The sequence below is a fragment of the Euphorbia lathyris genome, chromosome 4 (assembly GCF_963576675.1).
Source record: "Euphorbia lathyris chromosome 4, ddEupLath1.1, whole genome shotgun sequence".
Classification (NCBI taxonomy): Eukaryota; Viridiplantae; Streptophyta; class Magnoliopsida; order Malpighiales; family Euphorbiaceae; genus Euphorbia; species Euphorbia lathyris.
This window is the reverse complement of record NC_088913.1, coordinates 35705683-35731102: the sequence shown is the minus strand read 5'-3', so window position 1 is coordinate 35731102 and position 25420 is coordinate 35705683. Positions and strand designations below refer to the sequence as shown.

The following is a 25420-nucleotide window of genomic DNA, read 5'->3' as shown; positions in this document are numbered from 1 at the left end:
TGTAACAACCATACCTAGGATTGTAACAACTAAAAGCTCCCCATTAGAATTGGTCTAACTACCACTCCCTCCGTTTCATACTACATGTTTTTTTAGAGAGTTGTATAGAAATTAAGGATATTGGAAAAAAGATGTTGTTGCTCCTTATTTATTGATTCCAATATTTATTTATTTTATAATAAGTCCATTATTCTAATTAATTTCCATAAATCCGCGTTTTATAGTAGACAAAAAGATGACTTAACGTGTACTGATCATATAAAATGACATGTAATATGAAACAAAAAAAAATCTTTAGAAAGACATGTAATATGAAACGGAGGTAGTATCAATTTTCTCTTTATTTGAGAAATTTAACTATACGCCAGCTGCACGTATAGTACAATTTATGGAATAGACACATTTGATATTTTTTATTTTATTTTTTCAAACGGCTTTTAATACCACAAAACCCTACATTCTTTAGGATTAGACTTCATATTCTTATGTCGTCGTCAGTCTAGACTTGATTTCATATAAAGAAAAATCATTCTCAATACAGCTAACGATAGATAAACATTAAAATCAGACATAAATTCGAAACAAAAAAGAAAAAAAAACTAAAGATCATTAAAAAAAACGTGGAAAACTAGTACAAATATAAATCCACATAAACAAAAAAAGGGAGTTAATGAGAAAAAACTAGATTATTAAAAAAAATTGCAAAAAAATAATAATAATAAAAGGTCATTTTAGGCAATTTATTCATAATTGTAGAAGCAACTATTGGCAAGAGTACAATGGAGAATGGGCTGATCTTGAGCCTAGAATTTATATATTTGTAGGATTTAAGACATAAAAATAAAAATAGCAGAAATCTCTCAAAAGTAGTACAGTAAAAGAATAGCAAAAAGAAAAATAAATTATTTATAAAGACAACATAATTTTATTTTTTATTTTTTAAAGAATACAAGCATGAGAGAATAATATTGGCTTCCTTTGAGATGCACCTTGTCTCTATCCCACTTCTTCTCCTCTTTCACAAACAAATCCACCACCTTCAAATCTTTTCTATGCTCGTTGGTTGGTAGAGTAACTCTAAAACAACTATCACAAGGGGGTCACTCCGGACCCATTACCTATTCGTGACTGTAAATCAATAACAAGAACATCTCTTGAGCTCCACACACTTTGCAAAACATAATTGGTATTAGTACCAAGTTCAGGGGAAAGGAAATTCGTCTAAGAAAAATATTTAGCTTTAAACATACTACTAACAAAAGTGTGAGGATGATATAAAAAATTACAACCTTTCTTACTCAAGAGCGAGAGATTAAAATTATGGAGATCTCTATAACTTAGACCTCTTTAGTCTTTCCTATAGTAGAGACTCTGCCAACTAGATAAGTGAATACTGCAATTTCCGTTACCTTTCAAACCCCATCAAAAAGAGTTCATCATCTTCCGTAGCTCATCACATAAGAATTTAGGTAACAAGAAGACACTCATACAGAAAGTAGGAAGTTCCTACGCCACACTTTGATCATAATATCCATGCCAACAATAGAAAGAAAACGGAGCTCCCAACTACTAAATATTTTGCACAAACTATCTTTTAAGAACCCAAAGATTGATTTTTTTTACCTCCCTATAAGAGAAGGTAAGACAAGATAGCGACTTGTATCCAGTTGAGAAGACAAATTTAACATATAATTGATAGCCCCTAACGCTTGAGTCAATATTGGTACTGAAGAAAATACTAGATTTGGTGAAAGTTTATCGCTTGACCTGGGGCCTCCTCAAATCAGAAAGAATGTCGGAATAACTTGACTCTCCTCCAGTGTAGTACTGAAGAATAAGAAGATATTGCCAACAACAAATGAGAGACAGAAGGAGCATCACGACTAATATAACACTTGTTCAATAAACCATTTGATTTAAGATCAAGGGCTAAGCCGAGAGAGGACTTTAATATATAGAATAAATAAATATGAAGATGAAGGATACCCACGTCGGAGACCTCTAATAGGAAGAATTGGGCCACAATATCCCTATTAACAGAAACATTACAGGACACAGTAGTAACGCAAAGCATAATCTGCGATATCCATTAAAAAGAAAATCCATCCCGAGTAAAACAATTTTCATAAACCCAATTATGTAACACCATGGTCCAATACCATGTAGATATTGTCCGCTCTGGCCTAAATCCAACACCTTGGGCCTCACGGCTTTAAAACGCGTCTGCAAATATTGGATTCACATTTTACTAATAAGCCTCAATCACTCCCTCTCCATTTTCGATGTAGGATTCAGTTCATTCCTGCCCCTATCGCCATCCCTTAGGGCCGCTCCTTGCTCGGGCCTTCTACCCGGCGCCACCCTCTCCGGACTGGGTCGCTACAGGCCCACCAGCTTCCGCCCGGTTCGTCCCCGAACCAGACATCGTACGTGGAGAGTCGGCTCTGATACCAATTGTAACATCCTGTCCCAATACCATGTAGATATTGTCCGCTCTGGCCCAATTCCAACACATTGGGCCTCACGGCTTTAAAACGCGTCTGCATGTATTGGATTCACATCTTACTAATAAACCCCCTCTCCATTTCCGATGTGGGATTCAGTTCATTCCTGCCCCCATCGCCATCCTTTAGGGCCGCTCCTTGCTCAGGCCTTCTTACCCCAGCGCTACCCACTCCGGACCGGGTCGTTACAAATTAACTCTATTCGTAAGCTTTATTGATATTAATTTTCAAAGTCACGTTACCCTAATCCTCTCTCTCTCTTTTTTTTTGTTTCATGTAATGATGGGATTCAAAAGCTACTATCACATTATCAATGATAGATCTCCTTGGGACAAAATTTTAGGAGATAAGGCTAGACAAAATTAAATTTAGTCAATTAGCTAGTAATTTGTACATAACATTACATAGAGAGAGATAGAATTCAAATCTTTCATATCCACGGGATCATTTAGGAATGAAGATGGCAGTATCATTATTATTCTCTAGAAATTCGTACCTTTGCAAACAATCAGAGCAAGCAGTAAAAATATCCATACAAATAAAATACCAAAAAATACTGATAGAAACTCATTATAAATTAATATGAATTGAGCGTTATAATATGAATTGAGCTTTTAACTAACGGTTTAAACTTTCAATAACAAATACATAAAAATGATAGTGAGCCTAATGTATACTTAAAATATTATACCCCATCCATTTTACAGTAGATGTCTTTTTAGAGATTTTTTTTTGTTACATGATACATGTCATTTTGATTCAATCAACGTGCATTACTTGATTTTTACCAAATATACATCTATTCAAATTGTCTTTTTATTTTAGAAATAGATAAAAATCAATTAATTGATACAATTAATATAAGGTAACCAAATCTTTTAGTTAAAATTAATTGTATTTTTTAATTCTTATGTCTTATTTAAGATATGCATTGTGGAACAGAGAGAATATTATTTTTTTTATCCTTTGCTCATGAATCATTGTTGCTCTTTTAATAGTTATTTCCTATTTTGCTTCTATTTATGGAAAATAACTTTATATTTTTTTTTTGTCTAGCTAGTAAAATAATTCATATAAGAATTTAACAAATTTAATAGGTTATATAAGTCCATGGACCCCAATTTTTCTATGAAATATCTCTATTTATATATAAAATAAAATAAAATAATTTAATTTATTTAATGAATCCCATAAATATAGTTGTTTTAGAGAATAAAGTTAAATCTAAAATAAAATATTAACGTGAACTCAAAAACGAATTTGTACTGTACCAAAAAAAAAAAAGATTGTATATGCATCCCATATCTAGAAATATCTAATACCTATTTTTCAACAAATAATTTTCCAATTTTTATTAAACAGTCCATTAATATTATGATATGGACAAAAAGTAGCAATAAAGCTTCAGGTTTTGAAATCTTGTGATTTTAAGAAAATACTTTTGTGCCAAAATATTTGTCAAGAGAACATTTAATGATGTAGATTACAATAAAATAAACAAAATGATTAGTAATTTCAAAATAACATTATAGTTAAGATATTTTAATAACTTTCTCAATCTATGCACCAAAACTTTGAATGACATAATTTTAAAAATGGAGGGAATATAATTGTGGCTAAAATAAGAACTGTATTGAGTATAGTAACAACTTCTCCTTAGAAATTCACAATCTAAGCAAACCAATATGTTCGTGTTAAAGCGAAAAGAAGTTAATCGATACATTTAGCTCCACACAAATATTTAATGGAATTTTCCAGCAATTAGTGAGTGTTGAAGCTCCCTCCCCATTGATGCTACCACAACTGTAACGACCCGGTCCGGAGTGGGTGGCGCCGGGGTAAGAAGGCCTGAGCAAGGAGCGGCCCTAAGGGATGGCGATGGGGGCAGGAATGAACTGAATCCCACATCGGAAATGGAGAGGGAGTGATTGAGGCTTATTAGTAAGATGTGAATCTAATACATGTAGACGCGTTTTAAAGCCGTGAGGCCCAATGTGTTGGAATTGGGCCAGAGCGGACAATATCTACATGGTATTGGATCAGGGTGTTACAATTGGTATCAGAGCCGACTCTCCACGTACGATGTGTGGTTCGGGGACGAACCAGGCGGAAGCTGGTGGGCCTGTAACGACCCGGTCCGGAGTGGGTGGCGCCGGGGTAAGAAGGCCTGAGCAACGACCCGGTCCGAAGTGGGTGGCGCCGGGGTAAGAAGGCCTGAGCAAGGAGCGGCCCTAAGGGATGGCGATGGGGGCAGGAATGAACTAAATCCCACATCGGAAATGGAGAGGGAGTGATTGAGGCTTATTAGTAAGATGTGAATCCAATATATGTAGACGCGTTTTAAAGCCGTGAGGCCCAATGTGTTGGAATTGGGCCAGAGCGGACAATATCTACATGGTATTGGATCAGGTTGTTACAACAACCGATCATATTCTTGAAGTATGAAAAAGAGGATGCATATATCACAGTCTAGACAAGGCGATTGATTAATATCTTCTTCACCATGCTGCAGAATTTACTGAAATCATATAGCAAAATGAAGCTTTTACTTTATCTTTATAAAAAATGAAGATCAGCATTTTAAGGCTTCTAAACTTCGCTGTTTTACGATCTGTTATTTTCACACGTTAAGCCTTTGATCATTTGTAAACCTATATATTGAAACCTTTGAAAGTCTTTGTAGGCTATAAATAATCAAGGGCTTGCAATGTGTCAAAAATATATGCTAAAACCAGCCAAGTTCAGATGCTTTAATCGACAATGACAAGGATCGAATTGCCTTACCCCCATGGATAATCCTCGACCGTTTTCGTTTCACCAGCAGCATCAGTGTAGACAACCAACCATTGCTTAGTGGATCCACTGAGTTCACCTTCAATCTCAAACATCATTTCAAGCTTCCTCAATAGATCTTCATGGCATGTAAAACTTGTCATATCAACAGATCTCCCAACAATAACACCTTGCATTCGAATCTAGAACAAATACTACACACATCATCAGGAAAATTGGATATATCAACAATATCAGTTTTATTTCTACATATTAGTGCTTGCTGATCCGTGTTTGGGTGCTTTCGAGTTTTGTGATTCTTATCACGATTTTGAAAAAGTGGACTTCTGTAACCAACCACTACTAAGTTCAACATTAGCATAATAATGTTGCTAGCCAGTCAAGCAGAAAGGCTGAAGAAACTTAACCTTTGTGTATGTTCTAATTTGATTGCTTTGCAAATCCTCTTCAAGCTCACAACAATTCGAGGGAATTGCAGACCGACTATTATTGGATCCATCAGAAATATTGTCAGAACCAGCGGCAGCATCTGAAGACTGAGTTGAGCATTCACCAACCATAGAATGAATAGACTCGGCATCACTTGCCAATTGGTCTAAGGAAACACTAGTTGGTGAACTCTCTTCACTAAAGCTACAAGAATTAGTGTTTGAAGTTGTAGGAGAACTGGATGGTGAGTTCAGGTGGTGACTGTAGGGGAACTTGGGAGCCTCGACTGGAAATATCCATGTGCCTAGTGCACGAAGATACGAAATTATGTCAACAGAACACATAAATGAGGAAATACTAGCGAGAATGATGGCATACCATGATCAGTTAAAGCAATAACTGGTTCCAATTCCCATGGTGATACTCTTTCTGGGGGCATAACTGAAAGTCCATCCCATCCATCCCAAGAAACCTGGAGGAAATGAGGAAAAAGAAGAGTTGAAAATCAAGTGCTTACGTGAGAAATAGAATGACACAATGTTCTAGGAAACCAAATACAGTATGAAGTAAAATTACAATTTGTAACAATCAAAATGTCTAAAAGAATGTCATCTGGAAGTTGTAACTAAAACAAGTACCAGAACATGTGAAGGTACTGATCAAAGAAAGTTGTCAACCTTTAAGCATCGCCATTTAGAATTAGACCACATCTGTGATATATCTCCACCACCAACAATTGTGCAGAGTGAACTAATAGATCAATAAAACAACTATCAAGCAAAAAAAATTGCAGCTTGTCAAAAATTCTAATCTTAAGAGAAGATCATTAAACCTCTTTTCATAAATTTGATCAGCCTCAAATCTCATTGAGAACCTCATACCATCTGAAAAGTTGTGGTGCTGAGCTTCCATGTACTTGTTAACTTTTACAATAAAGTCAGATTGGCTTTTTCTGAAAATGAAAGACTAAGCAAAACTATCAACAAGCACATTCATAATAAAGAATGAACGTACTGATAAAAAAAAAATCTGGAACAGAACAAAAGGGAAAATGATTTAATATTTCCATTATCGTGCATCAAAATGCTATTCAAACAAACCAATATTGATAGCACTTATAGTAATCATCGAACAAATTGCAATAAGATAAAGGCACATGATGACTCAGGCTGAGAAAGTGAAGAACACCCTCAATAAGATGATAAAAAGCTCTTTAAAAGGAAGTAATATCTCGAGAAAGCAATTGTAGAAGAAATAATAGAACATGAAGTATAAAAGATAAATCAACAACTAATAGAAGATCCAGTTACGGTTGGCACTAAAAGATGCAATACTGATCTTCTGTAGTTCATTTCTTGCCCTTTACTATATTCAAAGGGACTTCTGCTTGGTTGGTAACCTTAATCAGCTAATTGTATAGGCACTTGATTTATGTTATGTCATGCTAAAAGAATGGTAAATGACCCTAATTAAAAGTGCTGCTACTTATTAATCATTAATTCCAGTAACTATCTAAGCCCTAGAAAAAGACCTAGCATAACAGGAAATCTCTAAGTAAATTACCGTTGGCTTTTATGTGCTTATTCTATTAATAAATGCCAAACAGAGATTATACTTTTTGAATCATGCATGTCACTGTGACTAAAACATATAATGAAAGACAAACAAAATAAACACAAGATTAGCATTTTGATTAGTTTCCAAAATTTAGCAAAGTACACAAAACCTTGGGCTGTAGAGAACAGAGAACAAAGTTCCAGTAGAAAGGGCATGCGAAGCAGTAGCAAAAACCCCCATGCAAATGCTTGAAACTGGCATTATAGAAGACATCTTATTCTCTGTTGGTAGTTGTTTATGTGTCTTTACTCCAACACGAAGCCTTCCATTTTCTTCCCTATGATTAAAGAGTATTTGATAATAAATTTCACAATATCATTTAGCTAAGATAGTAATAATCACAAAGAATAAAAGGGAACAGGGTTTAGATAAACTGCCTTAAGAAGATGAGTGAATCACCAGCCAGTAACCTTTTTGAGCTTGCAAATTCACTCCACCCAGCCGAGAGTAAGTGACACATAGGGTCACCTGTGGATCATGTTTTGCTTTAGATCTTATAATTAAAGAAGATAAATTCTGAATGCTTCTTTGTAGTTGACAAGAGACATGAACGAAATACTTTTGAACAAAGAAGACCAGATGAGTCAGAATTCAGAAATGCCAAATTGAGCATAATTTAAAAGTTGGTCACTGCGTTTAGCCTGTCATAAAGTCGCCAACTTCCGTTATTCTTGATCTTTCTTTCTCTAGTTAGCATCCAATATTGCAAAATATCCATGCAGCAAGGGGCAAGATATTTAATAGCACAACCTTTTATCAAATATGAACATTATAATCTAGTATCAAGAATTGAAGTGAAACATAAATAAGCATAGAATCATATATAATTAAAATTATTTTCTAAAAAAATAATTATTAGTAAATTTAAATAACCAGTTGACAACTTTCCATTTTTAACATTGATTCTTCAGCATGACAGCATCATATCAAAAAATAGAAACTCTTTACCCGAAACAATGTGACGAAAATGCCACTCTTTGCCACTTATATCAGTTGCAACCAAGTCTTGCCAAGGTTCCAGCTGGGACATGTCCTGCACAATTAATAGAGGCATAGAATCTTGAAGGAAACAAGTAATGAAGAAACAGAGAGCAGTAAATGAAGGCAATAATACAATTAAAATTCATGTGCTAACCAATGGAGGAAAAAAAGTCTCGGCATGCACTGAGTCAATGCACAAACATTCAAGAGTCCTCAAGTCTGAAGTAGTGAGTGTTTTAAAAAAAGAATGAATTGTGTGTGCTTCATCCTCTGGACATTCAGGGTCGGAGCTGGTAACCTCTCTTTGCTGATACATAGAGGACAAAAGTCAATAAGAATTGATTTGGGGGTGGGATGGGAAAAAGAAGATTCTTCAAAAGCTCTATTTGCAGAATGAACCACATCATACATCTTGTTCAGGAAGCAGTGTTATTCGTGCAAAAAGTTCACCTGTTTTTGGTTCAACCTACAGAAGTAGAGAATGTTGTAGATGAACTACTATATTAGAAACTGCAGACTAGTCATCCAATCTCTTCTTTTGAGACAATAAATTATAGGAAGTAAGAAAAAGAAAGACAATAATCAATTAATAATGATGCAACTCACAGTAGAATGCACATGAATCACGCGACACAGAATTCGAGATGGAAGATTAAAATTGGGAATTCTTAGATCATCTAATGGAACTCCAAGCTGTATAAAAGAGAAAAAGGGAAGTCTTTGTGAGACAGAACATGATAAACAATATTACGCATTCTACTACTAGCACCTGTTCGATTTGGCCTTGTGGAAAATAGTACACTTGTCCCCCTGCTGTAGGGAGGGTATCAAGAAGTCCAGCACAAGAATGCCACAATTTTTCATATATATATCCATCATAACACATTTTCTTGTAGAATGCGTCATAGCGTATCCTCCCTAACAAAAAAGAGGAAAAGAACTAGATATGCTGCTGATTATGAGAGAAAAGTAACACACATTACAGAACCTTAAAACCTGAATATCTAGGAGTCCTAGACTAGGAGCAATAACTTGAAAATTTCATCAAGGTAAACGGTTTAGATGAGGAAATATAATGAAGCATAGTAGATCATACTTGATTTATATACACTAGAGATCAGTAGCTATTCTATGCATTCATGAAATTCACTCCACAGCTAATAGGAAATATAGCAATTATGAAGCAGTTCTTCACATATTCGCAAAGACTTTGTATGAATTTACAATGTCCACATAAATAGATTGCAGAGGTTAATTACACACAGATAGAGTCCTTCAAATATCGGAAATGGAACAGAATTGCCATAACAATTTTAACTCATAAAGAGAAACCCATCACCATTTAATTTTTGACGAACATGGGAGTAATTAACCCTAGATTGCAGTTATAGCATACGAATGTAATAAAACTCATTCATGTACATAAAAGAAATGAAAAAGGAAAAACTCAAACCTTCATCGTTGTTTCCTGCAGTGAAATTCTTGTTAGCTGCAGATTCCATGATTCGCACAAAGTTATCAGGGAGTGAGTGACAAAATCTAAATTGTGCAAACTCTAGATTGGAAAAAGAAAAAAGCCAGAAAAGCAAAGTCAAGTCTCAACTGACGCCTTAGTATATACATTTCCCGGGCTAAAAGGTTGTTATGCTCAAGTAGGCAGTGTATTTTGATCTAATAAAGTAACTAAAATAACTGTTTTAATAAAGTGATTCTGATGGGAGTCTCCTGATTAAATTCTCAGGATCAATAATACATCACGACAAATTGAGTTTTTTCTTATCTCTTTGGTAAGTTTTTTTTTTTTTTTTTTTTTGTCCTGAATCTTCGTTTTTATCTTACCTTCCCATCATCATAAGTATTATGGCTTGGAAGCGTCATGGGATGGGCAATTTACATTCAGTTCGGGTTGTCTTGAATCTTATCCGGATCAACAAATCAAGTATCATTTTTCTCTCGGATACTCTTTTAACTCGCTGTCGTTTAGATGCAACTAAAAGGAAGTTGGGCTATGCTGGTAGCTTGTGTGTCGGCTATGTTGGTAGAAGTGGGGGTCTGGCCCTTATTTGGCTTGAAGAGGGGATGGTGGATATTAGGGATTCCAGCTACAATTTTATTGATGTAGAGATACACCTTTGTGTGAATCAAACATTGAGATTTACAGGCTACTCTGGAAGATCAAAGCGGTGGCAGGATGCTCAATCAAAGGGGATGAATGTTTGTGCCAAGGTTATTCCAGGTGGGGTAGGGTCTGCTCGGGGTGCGAGTCATTGGTTACAGCCTCCTCCAGCTCGCTTTAAACTGAATGTGGATGCCTCTATTATCTCGGGGTTAGGTCTACTGGGTTTAGAGGCGGTGCTACAGGACTGCAACGACAAGTTTTGTGGAGCTTTTTCCAAACTTGTGCGGGGTGATTTCTTGCCTCGTGTAGGAGAAGTTATGGGCATTCGGGAAGCTCTAAGTTGGCTCAACAGAAAGGGTATGGACGGTTGTCTTATTGAAACCGATGTAGAGGTGGTGGTTTTAGATCTTAATCAACCTGCCTTCAAGTCTTATTACAACCTTGTTCTTGATGATTGTAATATGTTGATTCATTCATTTAATGATGTTAGTATCATTTTTGCTAGTCGTTCTGCGAATAGTGTTGCCCATTGCAATGACATCCTATTCTATGTCAGGACTGATGGAGTGACATACTGGTCCTCCAGATTTCATTGTTCAAGCCTTGTATTCCGATTCTATTCAATATATGACCTTTTCTTTAAAAAAAAATACAATAGCGAATTTAGAATGAGTGTTTTTTTTGGATGAGTTGTCACCCTAAGAGCAAAGACAATAAATGAGTTAATGAGTTTTAATTATCTCTTTCGGCAAGGGCTAACTTGTTTGAAACCGAAAGCCAAAAGACTTCAAGGTATCTTGAAGGGCTACGGTACAACATTCAAGACAGAATTGGGACACAGATGGTGATCCGGGTTCAAGACGCTCGGAACCTTGCCTTGAAAGTCGAGTCTCAATTGAACATAAGGGCACATGATGGGTATAGGAGAGCGGGAAGTAAGGATGTGTATGGTGGAAGAAGAGCTTCCAAGGGAGTCGATAAGGGGACGGGTGTTGCTAGGTCGAGTGACCCCAAGGTTCCTAGTGCGGGTAATGAACCTAGTGGGGATGTAAGGCCTTTTAGGGCGACACAATCCCCTAGGGGAAATAACCCCTACGCCAAGCCGGCTCCGTTCAAGTGCTTTAGGTGTAATGAGTCGGGTCATCGTTCCAATGAGTGCTCCAAGAGAAGAAGTGCCAACATGGTAGAGCGGTATGATGACGAAGATGACTATGAAGATAAGGGGGATGTTTGTTGTGACCCGATTGATGACGAGGAGGATGGAAAGTATGATGGGGGCCGAGCTATACATGTCATGAGGAGACTCTTAGTCTCAATTAAAGTGGAAGAGGATCAAAAGCACCAACTATTTCGGACTCGATGTCTTGTGCTAGGGATGAAGTGCAACGTCATCATTGATAGTGGTAGCCAAGAGAACATAATCAGTGACACCGCGGCCAAGAGGTTTGGGTTGGACATTGAGGCACATCCTAGTCCGTACAGTGTGGGATGGATAAAAAATGTAGGGGAGATGAAAGTCACCCAAAGATATAGGGTACCTCTTGAGATTGGGAAGTACCGGGATGAAGTTTATTGTGACGTTGTGGAGATGGACACTTGCCACCTACTCTTGGGCTACCCTTAGCAATTTGATAGAGATGCAACTCATGTCGGGCGGAGGAACACTTATCGGTTTTTGAAGGATGGGGTTCGGAATGTACTCACACCCCTTGTGGGGGAAATGAAGGCGAAGGGAAAGCGTACTTTGATTGTTTGTCCTACTCATAAGTCGTTTATCAACGAGTGTAAAGAAAGTCAAATAGTCTATGTAGTGATGGTAAAGGGTAGCATGCTGTTGGATGGGGTAGGAAGTGAAGAAGGAGAAGTTCTGGAGGATGTGGGAAGACTACTTAATGAATTCCGAGATGTCTTTTTGGAAGAGCTACCCCATGGATTATTGCCCCTACGAGACATTTCAACACCACATTGATCTTGTACCGAGAGCTAGCTTGCATAGTCTTCCTCATTACCGAATGAGCTCGAAAGAGAGTGAGGTTATGAAGGGGAAGGTGGAGGAGTTAGTGAAGATGGGTTATGTGAGAGAGTGCATGAGCCCGTGTGCGGTTTTGGCCTTGTTGACACCTAAGAAGGATGGGTCATGGAGGATGTGTGTGGATAGCCAAGCCATTAATAAGATCACTATCCGGTATAAGTTTCCCATTCCCCGACTTGACGATATATTGGACCAATTGAGTGGTGATAAGTGTCTATTTCAACGATAAAATACCCACTTGTTATGCTATTTGTTAGCCAGTTTGATTGTTATCACGGGTTTTATTGCTTGTTTTGTGTATTATGCCTCTACAGGGACTTATTATGAAGAAAGGAGCTGAATTGGGGCTATTTGGAGCTAATTTAGCTAAAGATAAAATCTGGAGCTGTTTTAAAGACCTGAAGTCGAAGCTGGGAGTTAGTCTTGCCCAAGACTAAGAAGCAGGCGGACAGAAATCTTTCCAAATATATCAAGTGCGAATCTGTTTCATTCCATCATGTTTTCAGATGTCTATTAAGGAGTTTTGAGCCTACAAATCAGGAAGGAAGAAGTCAATTAGTATTAGGAAGTTAGGATATTTATTTTTTATAATTAGTTAGGATTTATCCTAATTAGGGTTGGAGAACTCCTATAAATAGGAGAGGATCTATCTCTAATGGCAATTCCAATTTTTGATAATCAGACTTCAATTTTTATTTAGTTTTTTATTTAGTTTTAGGTTTAGCTTTTATTTTTATTTCGTTCTCTCTTTCCCAAGAGAGAAAGCGTTATTCTTCCATGGCTATTCATAGCTAAATTTCCAATTTCGGTTAAGGGTTAATTCAAGGGCAGGTTTTCTCAAGTATTGTGAGATCGTTTTACTTCTAAAATTCTTCTCTATTGATGTCATTTATTTATTCGCTGTGTTTAAGGATTTCATCCCAATTGTTAATTTACATTTGAGTAATAACGGCCGATTGTTCTTTGACTAAATTAACATACAACTATTTGATTAAGCTAGGGTATCGAAGAGTCATTGTTTAGTTGAATCAAAAAAGGTAGTGATTGATAACATAAAATCGAATCTTGGAATGTATTCGGAGATAAAATCAGACTGACAATCTGAAGTTCCTTTCTCCACGTGACATTAATACATCAAGATTCAATTTTATCACATCAAGTGAATAAATAATTAAGTTTCTGAATCGATTGGCTTAGATTAGGTTCTTCTATTTCATAATGCTATTAACAGGTTGAATCTTAGCCGCTGAGGAAAGGTTATTTGTTAATTAGGGATTGGTTATAGTCTTACTTAACCAATTCAATAATACGGAAGAATAATCCAAACTAATCTGATATTTGATTTAGAAGAATAATCTTTTCCGTCAATGATCAAGACTAACTGAAATCCTTGCCTGAGAATCCCTTGACTGAAATCTTATTTACTATTTACATTCAATCCCAATTCTATTTCGCTGTTTTTGTTAATTTAGTTAATCAATCTACTCAAAACCCCCCATTTTATTTTACTTATCTTTTTGGTTATTAATTTAGTTAAATCAGTATTAATCCTTTGGGTTCGACCTTTACTTACCCTTGTGCAAGCCTGTTACTAAGGGTTGTGAAGTATTAATTATTTTTGGTGGATTCGACACCCGTCAAATTTTGGCGCCGTTGCCGGGGATTAGTTTAACTTGCTTTAATTTTATTAATAATCAGGTTTGTATTTTTTTTTGTTATTGTTCTTTTGAGTGATTTTTCATAATTATGGATCATGTGCTTCAACTCATCAATGAGTACCACTGGAATTCTGATCCATATTATTCTCCATGTCCCAATTTCTTTTGGAACCAATCAAGTTCAGATAATTATCAATCATATTCTATTAATTCATCAACTTCTAGTATGTCCATTGATGAAATTGTTTTGAATTTAGCCACTCCAATTTTAGTTCATGACTATGCGTTAGAGGAAGATGAAATAATAGAAAACGATAAGGTGATTGATGATAAAATTTACATAGATGTCGATGAGTTAGATTATTCAAAGGTTTTTTATGTTTTGGATGCAAGTAATAATTCGGTCATATATTCAGAGAAAAATTTCCCGATTGACTCATCTAAAGCTAATGAAAATTTGGATATTCAAGAGGGTATAATTTTATATCCAATTGAATATCATTGTGTTTTTCAGGATAGCTTGATTGATTCCACTGTGCAGGTGTTAGACAAGGTGCCGAACGGCCTCGCCCGGGCGGACCGGGGGGTGGACACCTCATGGCGACGTAAGCGGTGATTGGCGCCGAAAGCAACCAATCGTGGAATCAAGCTGCTCGGCAGGACCGGAGCTCGGAGTATGGAAGAGTCGCCACCCACGAATGGGAAAATGAACACCGATCCCTTGCGGGAGATCGGTGAGGGTTCGGGAAACTTAGGTACGAGCAGGGAAGGCTAGCTCCTTTCCGGAGAAAGGCTACTAGGCACCCCGACATCGCCTGGTTATGAACCACCGGCCTCCTACTCAGCGTGTTAGGCGATAACGGACTAATCACATATTTCTTTAAGTTTAAAATTCGTTTGAAACCTTTTCTTTCTCGCTTTGAAAACCGTTTTGAGCATATCAATAAAAGCCACTTTAATAAAGAATCACCCATTTACATGAATTAAAAATACATAGGAGAGAGAAGGGGGAGAAGAAAGAATTGATTTGTTTACAACGTGATTTATGCTTTATATTATACACTAACTCTAAGCTAATCTCATTCCCCAAAACGAGTTTATTTACATGGTTCGTACCTTAATCGCCGTTGGAACGATTTAGGTACGTTTTAAAACCCCGTTAATTTACATGACATCGACTCGAATCACCGTTGGAACGACTCGAGTGTTTGAAAATGTGGAATAAAAACTTTAACTCCAAAAACGTGATTAGGCATACAAGTCCATTTATTTTGTACAAACCATTTAGTTAGAAAAACGATTCAAAACTCTATTATTTACAATAAAAACGATTTTAATTACAAGGTTCGCCTAATCCGTCGTTGAAACGGATTAAGGTTTCAACACGTGATATTTTGGAAATGGTTTAAAAAACGTCAAGAAAACGTTATTTACACTTTAGGAATATCTAGAAAAACTTTAATTTAAACAAACAAATTAAATTCTTTTTTTTGTCTTTTATTTTCCCCCTTTTCACTCAATTATCCTCCACTTGAACATAATTACACTCAATTTTCCCCTTTTTTGATTTTAATTGCCTTCATCTTCCTTTTTGTGTTGGTTCTTTTCTCCATTTCTTTTCCAGATGAAGACTTGCTTGGAGAATCATCTGCCCATTCACTAGTGCTGTCGTGTAATGCGATTCTACCGAAAGAATAAGTTTGGTTCGTGGATGATTCCACCGTCCAAAGTCCCTTCATAAGAACCAGATCTTCACTATCTCTGACCACCGTACTAAAATTAGGGAAGTTTCCTCATCCTTTTCATTTAAATTTTCGTTATTCTTCACCATATTACATTTTGCACCTCATTGAGGATAATACGAAAATTAAGTGTGAGGTATTTGGGGGTCTCTAATCCAATTAGTAGTGATGATTTGCTCTATTTTTTCTACGATTTTCATGCTGGTATATTTGGGATTGAATTTCTGAATGTACTGCTGAAATTTTTTGAGTTTATTGATGCAAATTTTCTGGTTTTGGGTGCTGATTTGCTGCTATAAATTGCTGATTTACTGCTATAAATTGATGAATTTGCTGCTGAAATTTGGATGGATTATGTGCAATTTGCTGTTGCAAAATTAGGCATAATTTTATGGGATATGTGTTGAAAATAGTGTGAGGTGTCCACCTCTTGCTTCGTCCCTAAAAATACCAATGCTAGCTCTCTATTCTGCACTTGATTGAAACTAGGTTGCTAACTTAGTACTGAAATCCTTAAGTCTTGTATTGAGTAAGGTCATTGATTTCAAAGGGTCAGGATTGCATAATTGCCTTAAAGATGCATATGAACTACTTGATTAATCTCCCTTTACATGAAAATATGTTTTGAATGAAGCAACACCACTTTTATCCCTATTTTTGGAAAGACTTTGAGCCTAAATGCAAGAACAAAATACATTACACTTTGTTCTATTTTTCTGAGTGTTGTCCAATTTTAGTTTGAAATTCTAGAACTTGCCATGTTATGCATTTCGAGATCACATCTGATGAATTTGAGCATTAAAAATGATAAGGGCAGTAGGTTTCTTTTCTTAGCCATTTCAAATAAATTCGAACCTTTAGTCTTGCTCAAGACTAACAAAAATAACAGTATCCAGCCCTTAGTTTAGCCACATTTGAGCCTTTTCCCCATTCTTGACACAGCCCTTGTTTGAGTCCTTTGGTCAGGGACAATTTAGCCATCAGAGTCTGTATATTCTTTTACTTTATTCAATGATTAATTGCTGCTTTGAGCAATTTCCATGTTCGAAAACCACAAGTTCATCAAAGTATAAGGATTCAATTGAATAGTCCTTTAGTTATAGTATATGTGGGTGTGCTTCAAAAAGTGTCTAAATAGACATTAGTCGGCAAAATAACAGCTTTTTTTGTTCTAGTTCAAAGGTTTTCTATATTAAAAAAAATCAGAAAAAAAGCCTCAGAAAAAAAGAAGAAAAAAAAAGTCAGAGGCATAAAAAAAAGAAGGAAAAAAAGAAGAAAAACAAAAAGAAAAAGAAACAAAGAAAAATTTCTTGTTAGTTTTTTCATTTCAGTCTGTTTATAGTTGTTTAAGTTCATTTTGGACATTCATTCTGAAGTTTGAGAATTGTCAGTCGTTTCTAAATAATTGAGCTTTGATTTCCATTTGGCCATTTTCAGAGTAGAATGTACATTTTTACTACTCTCGGTTTCCCTTTCTTCCTCCTTTCCTTTCCAAACCTTACCCCTAACCTATGTTACACCCTGTTTTAAGTCCCTTTGATTTAGTGTCTTGAATTCATACTAAGTGGTGGAGATTTGATATATTGACAAGCTTATGGTAATTTCATTCTAGATTGTGACTTGAGTGATTTCTTAAAACTAATTATAGCTTAAACACTTGAGTGCAATGAGTGACCTTTGTGAGGGTGCTGCTGATTTTAATTCATCTCTCATGTACAGGGTCAAAAGCTTATTTGGTGAGATTTTTCAAGTAGTTACATTGTGTATTTAAACATGAATAAATTCTTAACTTGGAGAGTTAATGGCTGATAATCTTTGCATTATGAGGGGGGTCGGGAAAGGTTAGTAAACACGAAATCATTAGAGCTAAGAACTGTTGACATGATCTGGTATGCTTGAGGACAAGCATTGGGTAAGTGTGAGGTGTTTGATAAGTGTCTATTTCAGCGATAAAATACCCACTTGTTATGCTATTTGTTAGCCAGTTTGATTGTTATCACGGGTTTTATTGCTTGTTTTGTGTATTATGCCTCTACAGGGACTTATTATGAAGAAAGGAGCTGAATTGGGGCTATTTGGAGCTAATTTAGCTAAAGATAAAATCTGGAGCTGTTTTAAAGACCTGAAGTCGAAGCTGGGAGTTAGTCTTGCCCAAGACTAAGAAGCAGGCGGACAGAAATCTTTCCAAATATATCAAGTGCGAATCTGTTTCATTCCATCACGTTTTCAGATGTCCATTAAGGAGTTTTGAGCCTACAAATCAGGAAGGAAGAAGTCAATTAGTATTAGGAAGTTAGGATATTTATTTTTTATAATTAGTTAGGATTTATCCTAATTAGGGTTGGAGAACTCCTATAAATAGGAGATGATCTATCTCTAATGGAAATTCCATTTTTTGATAATCAGAATTCAATTTTTATTTAGTTTTTTATTCAGTTTTAGGTTTAGCTTTTATTTTTATTTTGTTCTCTCTTTTCCAAGAGAGAAAGCGTTATTCTTCCATGGCTATTCATAGCTAAATTTCCAATTTCGGTTAAGGGTTAATTCAAGGGCAGGTTTTCTCAAGTATTGTGAGATCGTTTTACTTCTAAAATTCTTCTCTATTGATGTCATTTATGTTTAAGGATTTCATCCCAATTGTTAATTTACATTTGAGTAATAACGACCGATTGTTCTTTGACTAAATTAACATACAACTATTTGATTAAGTTAGGGTATCGAAGAGTCATTGTTTAGTTGAATCAAAAAAGGTAGTGATTGATAACATAAAATCGAATCTTGGAATGTATTCGGAGATAAAATCAGACTGACAATCTGAAATTCCTTTATCCACGTGACATTAATACATCAAGATTCAATTTTATCACATCAAGTGAATAAATAATTAAGTTTCTGAATCGATATCGGTGAGAATCGGTTGGCTTAGAATAGGTTCTTCTATTTCATAATGCTATTAACAGGTTGAATTTTAGCCGCTGAGGAAAGGTTATTTGTTAATTAGGGATTGGTTATAGTCTTACTTAACCAATTCAATAATACGGAATAATAATCCAAACTAATCTGATATTTGATTTAGAAGAATAATCTTTTCCGTCAATGATCAAGACTAACTGAAATCCTTGCCTGAGAATCCCTTGACTGAAATCTTCTTTACTATTTACATTCAATCCCAATTCTATTTCGATGTTTTTGTTAATTTAGTTAATCAATCTACTCAAAACCCCCATTTTCTTTTACTTATCTTTTTGGTTATTAATTTAGTTAAATCAGTACTAATCCTTTGGGTTCGACCTTTACTTACCCTTGTGCAAGCCTGTTACTAAGGGTTGTGAAGTATTAATTATTTTTGGTGGATTCAACACCCGTCAAGTGGTTCCAAGGTGTTTTCAAAGATTGATTTGAGGAGCGAGTACCATCAAATTTCAGATTAAGGCGGGGGATGAGTGGAAGACAGCGTTTAAGACGCGAGACGGGTTGTATGAGTGGTTAGTAATGCCGTTTGGGATGACCAATGCACCGAGCACTGAGGTTTATGAACCAAGTCCTTCAGCCGGTGATTGGAAAGTTCGTGGTGTTCTACTTTGATGACAAACTCATCCATAGTAAGACGTTAGAAGAACATATAGAGCACTTGAGAGCCGTGTTGACATTTACTTCGGAAGAAACAACTATTTGCTAACACGAAGAAGTGTGATTTTGTGATGGAGAGTCTTGTGTTCCTCGGGTATGTTATGAGCGGGGATGGAATCCGGGTTGATGAAGAGAAAGTGATGGCCATCCGTGAGTGGCCGACTCCGAAGACCGTGGGGGATATTAGAAGCTTCCATGGGTTAGCCACATTCTATAGGCGATTCATCCAGAATTTCAGCGCTATTGTAGCTCCCATGACCGAGTGTTTGAAGAAAGGGAGAGGATTCAAGTGGGAAGACGAACAAGAAGGCAGTTTTGCCTTGATCAATGAGAAGCTAAGTACGACTCTGGTGTTAGCATTTCCAGATTTTGACAAGCTTTTCGAAGTGGAGTGTGATGCAAGTGGAGTAGGAGTTGGGGGGTGTTGATGCAAGAAATGAGGCCAATTACTTATTTCAGTGAGAAATTATGTGAGTCACGGCAAACATGGGCTACCTACGACAAAGAGTTCTATGCGGTAGTGTAGGCTCTAAAGACATGGGATCATTACCTCATATGGAAGGAGTTTATGTTATACACCGATCACCAAGCCCTCAAGTACTTGGGAAGTCAAAAACAACTCCGGAGCGCCATTCATGCTAGGTGGTCCGCCTTTGTGGATAAGTTCCCCTATAGACTTCTCCATAAAGCGGGTCAACAAAACAAGGTGGCGGATGCCTTGAGTTGAAGAGTGGCACTCCTCAAAACATTGGCCTTGGAGTTAGTGGATTTTGAGCACATCAAAGGGAGTACCGTGACGATCTGGACTTTGGAAGTGTATGAGAGAAGTGTAGAAGTGAAGCCGAGGGTGGTGAGTATTAGTTGACTGATGAGTTTCTCATGCGGGGTAGCCAATTATGCCTTCCGGGCACTTCAATACGAGAGAGAGTGATCCAAGAGTTACATGGAGGAGTGTTGGGATGTCATTACGTTTGAGGCGATGAGTTCCCGCTACTATTGGCCTAAGTTGAGGAGAGATGTGGCTTATATTGTGGAGAGATGTGAAAGTTGTCAAAGTTCCAAGGGACACGCCACTAATGCCGGTTTGCGTATGCACCTACCGATTCCAGAAACTATTTGGAAATATCTTTCCATGGACTTCGTGTCGGGACTACCGAGGACTCAGCATGGTATGGACTCCATATTCGTGGTGGTGGACCAATTCTCAAAAATGGCACATTTTATACCGTGTCGTAAGACTAATGATGTCACCACGATCGCCAAGCTATTCTTTCGGGAAGTAGTGAGGTTGCATGGGGGTCCCGAAGAGTATAGTGTTGGATAGGGACACAAAGTTTATTAGTCATTTTTGGCGAGCTCTTTGGGCCATTCTTGGCGACACATTGAAGTTTAGCACCATGACTCACCCCAAATGGATGGGCAAACTAAAGCGGTCAATCGGACCTTGGGCAATCTGTCACACCCGACCCAAATCGGCATCGGATATGAACATAAAACAGGATAACGAGCTTCTAACAAGTCTAAAAGGCGAAATCAGTTTTCTACGAATAAAGTTTTATTTGGACTATCTAACCTTTTATTTATTTATTTGGCTTGTACTCGATAATTCTATCAAGCTTCCTACATATCCCGAACATCTTGTACTCTTTATATCGGGAATCAAAGCCACGTAGTTCTACCAAGTTTAGGTAATTCTCTTACATTTCGTAGTTCTCTTAATTAATTGATACGTTGATTGACACGCTAATCATTTAACTGTATATTTCACTTTCCTACTATATAATTATATATATATATATATATATATATATATATATATATATATATATATATATCATTTTATCAAAACGAATCAAATCAAATAACGTTTTATCAAAACTAGTTCATAAACAAATAACCGTTTTATCAAACCAACTCGTAATCAAATAAATCGCTTTAACAAACCAGCTCATAATCAAATAAACGTTTTATTTAAAATCTGTAACAAAATAAGCTTGCTATTAAATATATGTTTCAAATCTCACCTATTGCTAAAAACGTAATATCAAATTTGTGTGTGTCCATCATCGAATTCCACCCATGTAGCTTATCATAACATCAATCATATCAACAATCGAGATATCTCATTTATATCTCCTTCCTTGCCTAACGTTAGGACTACCAGCCGTGCACTCTAACCATACCGCCATTAGGTATGATCTTACAACTTACAACTCCTACCCTGAGCAATCCTAGATGGACAAAAACATTTTAATCTCTCATTCAAAATATCACAACATAAAAATCATATCGGATTTCAATCCAAATCTCTTAAAAACCATAACCGTAATAACTTTCTCAATCCAAAAATAATTAAAACCCATGTAATAAACCCCTCCATCATAAGTGAGTACAAATATATATATATATATATATATAAACTCTAACATAAAACGTTTTCTTTTGTAGTTCTTTTTGAAAAACTAAAACCCTTTCGTTTTTTTCCATTAAAACTAAAGACATCCTCCTTATTATACAAAGTATAATCTTTTATATGTACATAACTTAGGAATCCTAATTGACAAGTGTTATTTCCAATTCTTAACAACATGCCACGTTTTCAACAAGTGTCATTTATCTATTTTAAATTCTTAACATATGCCACTTTTGGTAATTATTATTATTATTATTGTTATTAATATATATGTAACTATATATATTTTTGTACAAAAACGTAATGATCCTTAAACGTATTTAATTATATATTATTATTTAAAATATCAAGTAAGGTACTTTAATTTATAATTCTTTTAATATATACTTTAAACTTTTGATCTACACCTAAACATATTAAATTAAAATCAATAGTATAATTAATACTTCAAAAATCTATATTGAATAATTTTGAGACACCGACGTGACACAATCTCTTGAGAAGCAAGTGTCGGGACAAGCCGAAGATATGAGATTATGTGATAGTGCATGCCGAGTTTGCTTACAATTCATCTGTGAGCTCCACTACCGGGAAGACCCTATTTGACGTATATACAAAGGCACCTAACTACCCACTCGATTTAGGAGATGTTCCAAAGGGGGAGAAGAAGAGTGTGGCAGCCCAACACTTGGCTAATGAATACAACCAAATGCATCAAGAAGTGAAGCATCGAATTAAGGAGAAAAATAGTAAGATCAAAGCCAAGGTTGATGAGCATCGGAAAGATGTTCAGTTTGAGGTTGGTGATGAGGTGATGGTGTATTTGGGGAAGGAGAGACTTATGCACGTCCTAAGTAGCAAGTTGAGGCCGATGAAGTATGAGCCATATAAAGTGGTCAAGAAGATTAACGTCAATCATACCTCATAGCCCTTCCTAATTAGCTTGGAAAGATTTCACCCTCTTTTAATGTGTAGGATCTAAGCTTGTGGAAGCCGGAGGGAACGTTGCCGACCATGTGAGGCGAGATGGAGCCCAACTCTTTCAAAGAAGGGGAGAATGATGAGGGCATCTCTAGCTTGAGGGATGAGGAACCAAATCACATGGAGCGTAGAGCTGGGCACGCGGGGCGTGGGTTCAACGTACGTGAAGGAAGGAGAGACTCAGCGAAAGAGAGCCAAGTCTAGGAGCCGATCCACGCGGAGCGTGGAGGAGAGGTCGACCAAGACGAGCCAAGTTCAGGAGATCACCCACGCTTAGGGAATACTTCCTCCCCAAGTTCTTCAGGACAAGTGCTGCTACCTTTTTATTATTGCTTTGCCATTATGTCTTAATCACCATGGTGATACATCTTATTTTTGTCCCTTAGTTACCCCTAGAGTTAACATTTTTAGTTGTAACCCTAGTATACCCTTTTGGGTCTTTTCTCCTAAATTAGAGGTAGGTATAAAAGCCTCTCTTTTTGTAGGGAAGAACAACTTTTGATGATTATAAAATTTTAGCCTCCACTGGAGTTTGGATTCCTATCCTTTGGGTCTACTCAACCTTCAAGTTTTGCTTGAGAAGATTGTAGTCTTTATCGGTTTACGATTAAAATCGTTCACTTCGACTTAATTTACATCATATAAAAGACATCTTTAGGTTATTTTTAACAAAATTTCAAAAATAAAAGTCGTTATGTTTTCTTGAGTTTTAGAGACATATAACAATGAGAAATTTCAAAACAGGAGTACATATTGTTTTAGTTATAAATTTTCATTATTATTATACCCAAAATAACTATAGCATGTATTTTTAAGGAGCACCAATATTCTAATTTTTTTTTTCCATATAAGAAGTTATCTATTATTAATTATTATTATTATTATCATTTCTTTATTTTAAATAATTTAAGGATGACTTGATTAAACGAAAATTTACATACTAGAAAGTTTATTTTTTAACATAATCTAATCCCATATGCTTCTTGAAAATATAAAGAATAAAAGAGTTGATGTTAGGATTTTTAGGGTATAATAAAAAAAACATTATCACTTTTTTGTAAGTACATAAATTCAAAAAAAAAAAAAACCTATACGAGACCGATCTAGCATTTCCAAGGACTTGAGTAGCAACTCCGTCTTTGACTAGTTGGTTTTCTTAAAAAATATGTACTATAATGAAAACAGGTGTGGAGAAAATAGAGTTCTACTCTTAGAAAGATTAATGACACATCCACCATGAATCTTTCTAGAGCGGATTGGTACAATCCTACATTGAGTTACATCAAAGCGTACTCGAATCCATCTCTGACTATACAAGTATTGTAGTGGTACATCCAACACCACTACAGAGATACTGGACGCATAGACCTTTAATTATATTCATTCCTATGAATAGAACAAGTCTCAGATAGGTTTATGATTATTAATCAATGGATACTCCATACCTATTTCATAGCATAAGATATAAACAATATCAATTAATGCCTTTATTCATATAACACATATACAATGTATTCAAACAATATACATAATTTTTAAGACATGGTCTATAACCAAAACCTAAGAATTGGAGCACGTCCAAGAGTCTCTCTTCTATTTCTCTCTATTAGAATCTCTCCCAAAAACAATCTGAACTCCCCGATGGTGGAGGTGGACCAATTGACAGAGAAGGTACTAGTGTGGGTTCCATTAGATGTTGTTGAAGAAACCAACTATTTCTTCATTCCAAAAATTCTCGAACAATTCTCCTAAGTCCCCACTCATGCCCTTGGTTGGATTTTGATTAAAATGTCAAAAATCCACTCAACATCTTATCTACGTCATTTTCTCTACAGAAAACTATTCATGCGATCTTAAACCTATGTTTCTACGATTTATAAATCAACATTACTCAATACCATTTTTTTTCATTTATGTTCTTCCCCCATAACCAAATACCTTCACTACTATTGCGCCCCTATTGAACTACAATGATGTAGTGAGTAACTCAAGTCGGCAGATCAAATGAGTCCTTGCCAGCAGCCATTAAGACATAAATCCCCAACCTTATCCAATAGTGAGCGGTTAGTTGTTACATTAACACCAAGACGATAAGCAAATATAGGATTAAACCATGTATCAAACTAGAAAGTAAGCATCAACGAGTCCTCAATCCACCATAAAGAGTGATCCATTAAGATGGAATTATTGTGCTTAATGGAATTCCAAATGGGAGAGATTAAAATCAGTTTGCTTTAATTTCATCGAAGAAAAGAGCTTAAGTTAGAGAAAAGTTTTCATCCTCCAAGACAGAGTGAGGGATTACTTGGCAATCGAATTAGGATCAGCTCAAACTGAACCATATGCGCAGAAAAGGGTAGAGAAGTCTCCAGCCTTGAGCTAGCAGACATGGCTTTTGTCCTGAATAGAAATAGAGAGTAAGAATGAAAGAGGTGAGAGGGAGAGAAAGAAACTAAGAGAGAGAAAATAGGAGAGAGACAGAAAAATTAAAAGAGAATGAGAAAATTTAGTCAAAACTTTA

The 25420-nt window shown here is 36.1% G+C and overlaps 1 protein-coding gene across 3 annotated transcripts; it reads right to left on the bottom strand.

Annotated features, from left to right (window-relative positions):
* Positions 1-830: 830 nt before the first annotated feature.
* LOC136227334 (auxin response factor 7-like) lies at positions 831-9970 on the bottom strand. Of its 3 annotated transcripts, none has more exons than XM_066015975.1 (14): positions 9778-9970; positions 9094-9242; positions 8931-9017; positions 8734-8790; positions 8479-8631; positions 8292-8376; positions 7721-7811; positions 7453-7620; positions 6559-6678; positions 6404-6476; positions 6105-6198; positions 5705-6030; positions 5289-5479; positions 831-1827 (listed from the first exon to the last, which is right to left on the bottom strand). In XM_066015975.1, exons 1-14 carry the CDS (start codon positions 9824-9826, stop codon positions 1779-1781), a joined length of 1692 nt encoding a protein of 563 aa, XP_065872047.1. In that variant the 5' UTR covers positions 9827-9970; the 3' UTR covers positions 831-1778. The 3 variants fall into 3 exon arrangements, with proteins under 3 accessions (XP_065872047.1, XP_065872046.1, XP_065872048.1); XM_066015974.1 differs by lacking the exon at positions 831-1827 and adding an exon at positions 2707-5022; XM_066015976.1 differs by lacking the exons at positions 831-1827; positions 8931-9017; positions 9094-9242 and adding an exon at positions 2707-5022 and having other exon boundaries at positions 9778-9954.
* Positions 9971-25420: the final 15450 nt, after the last annotated feature.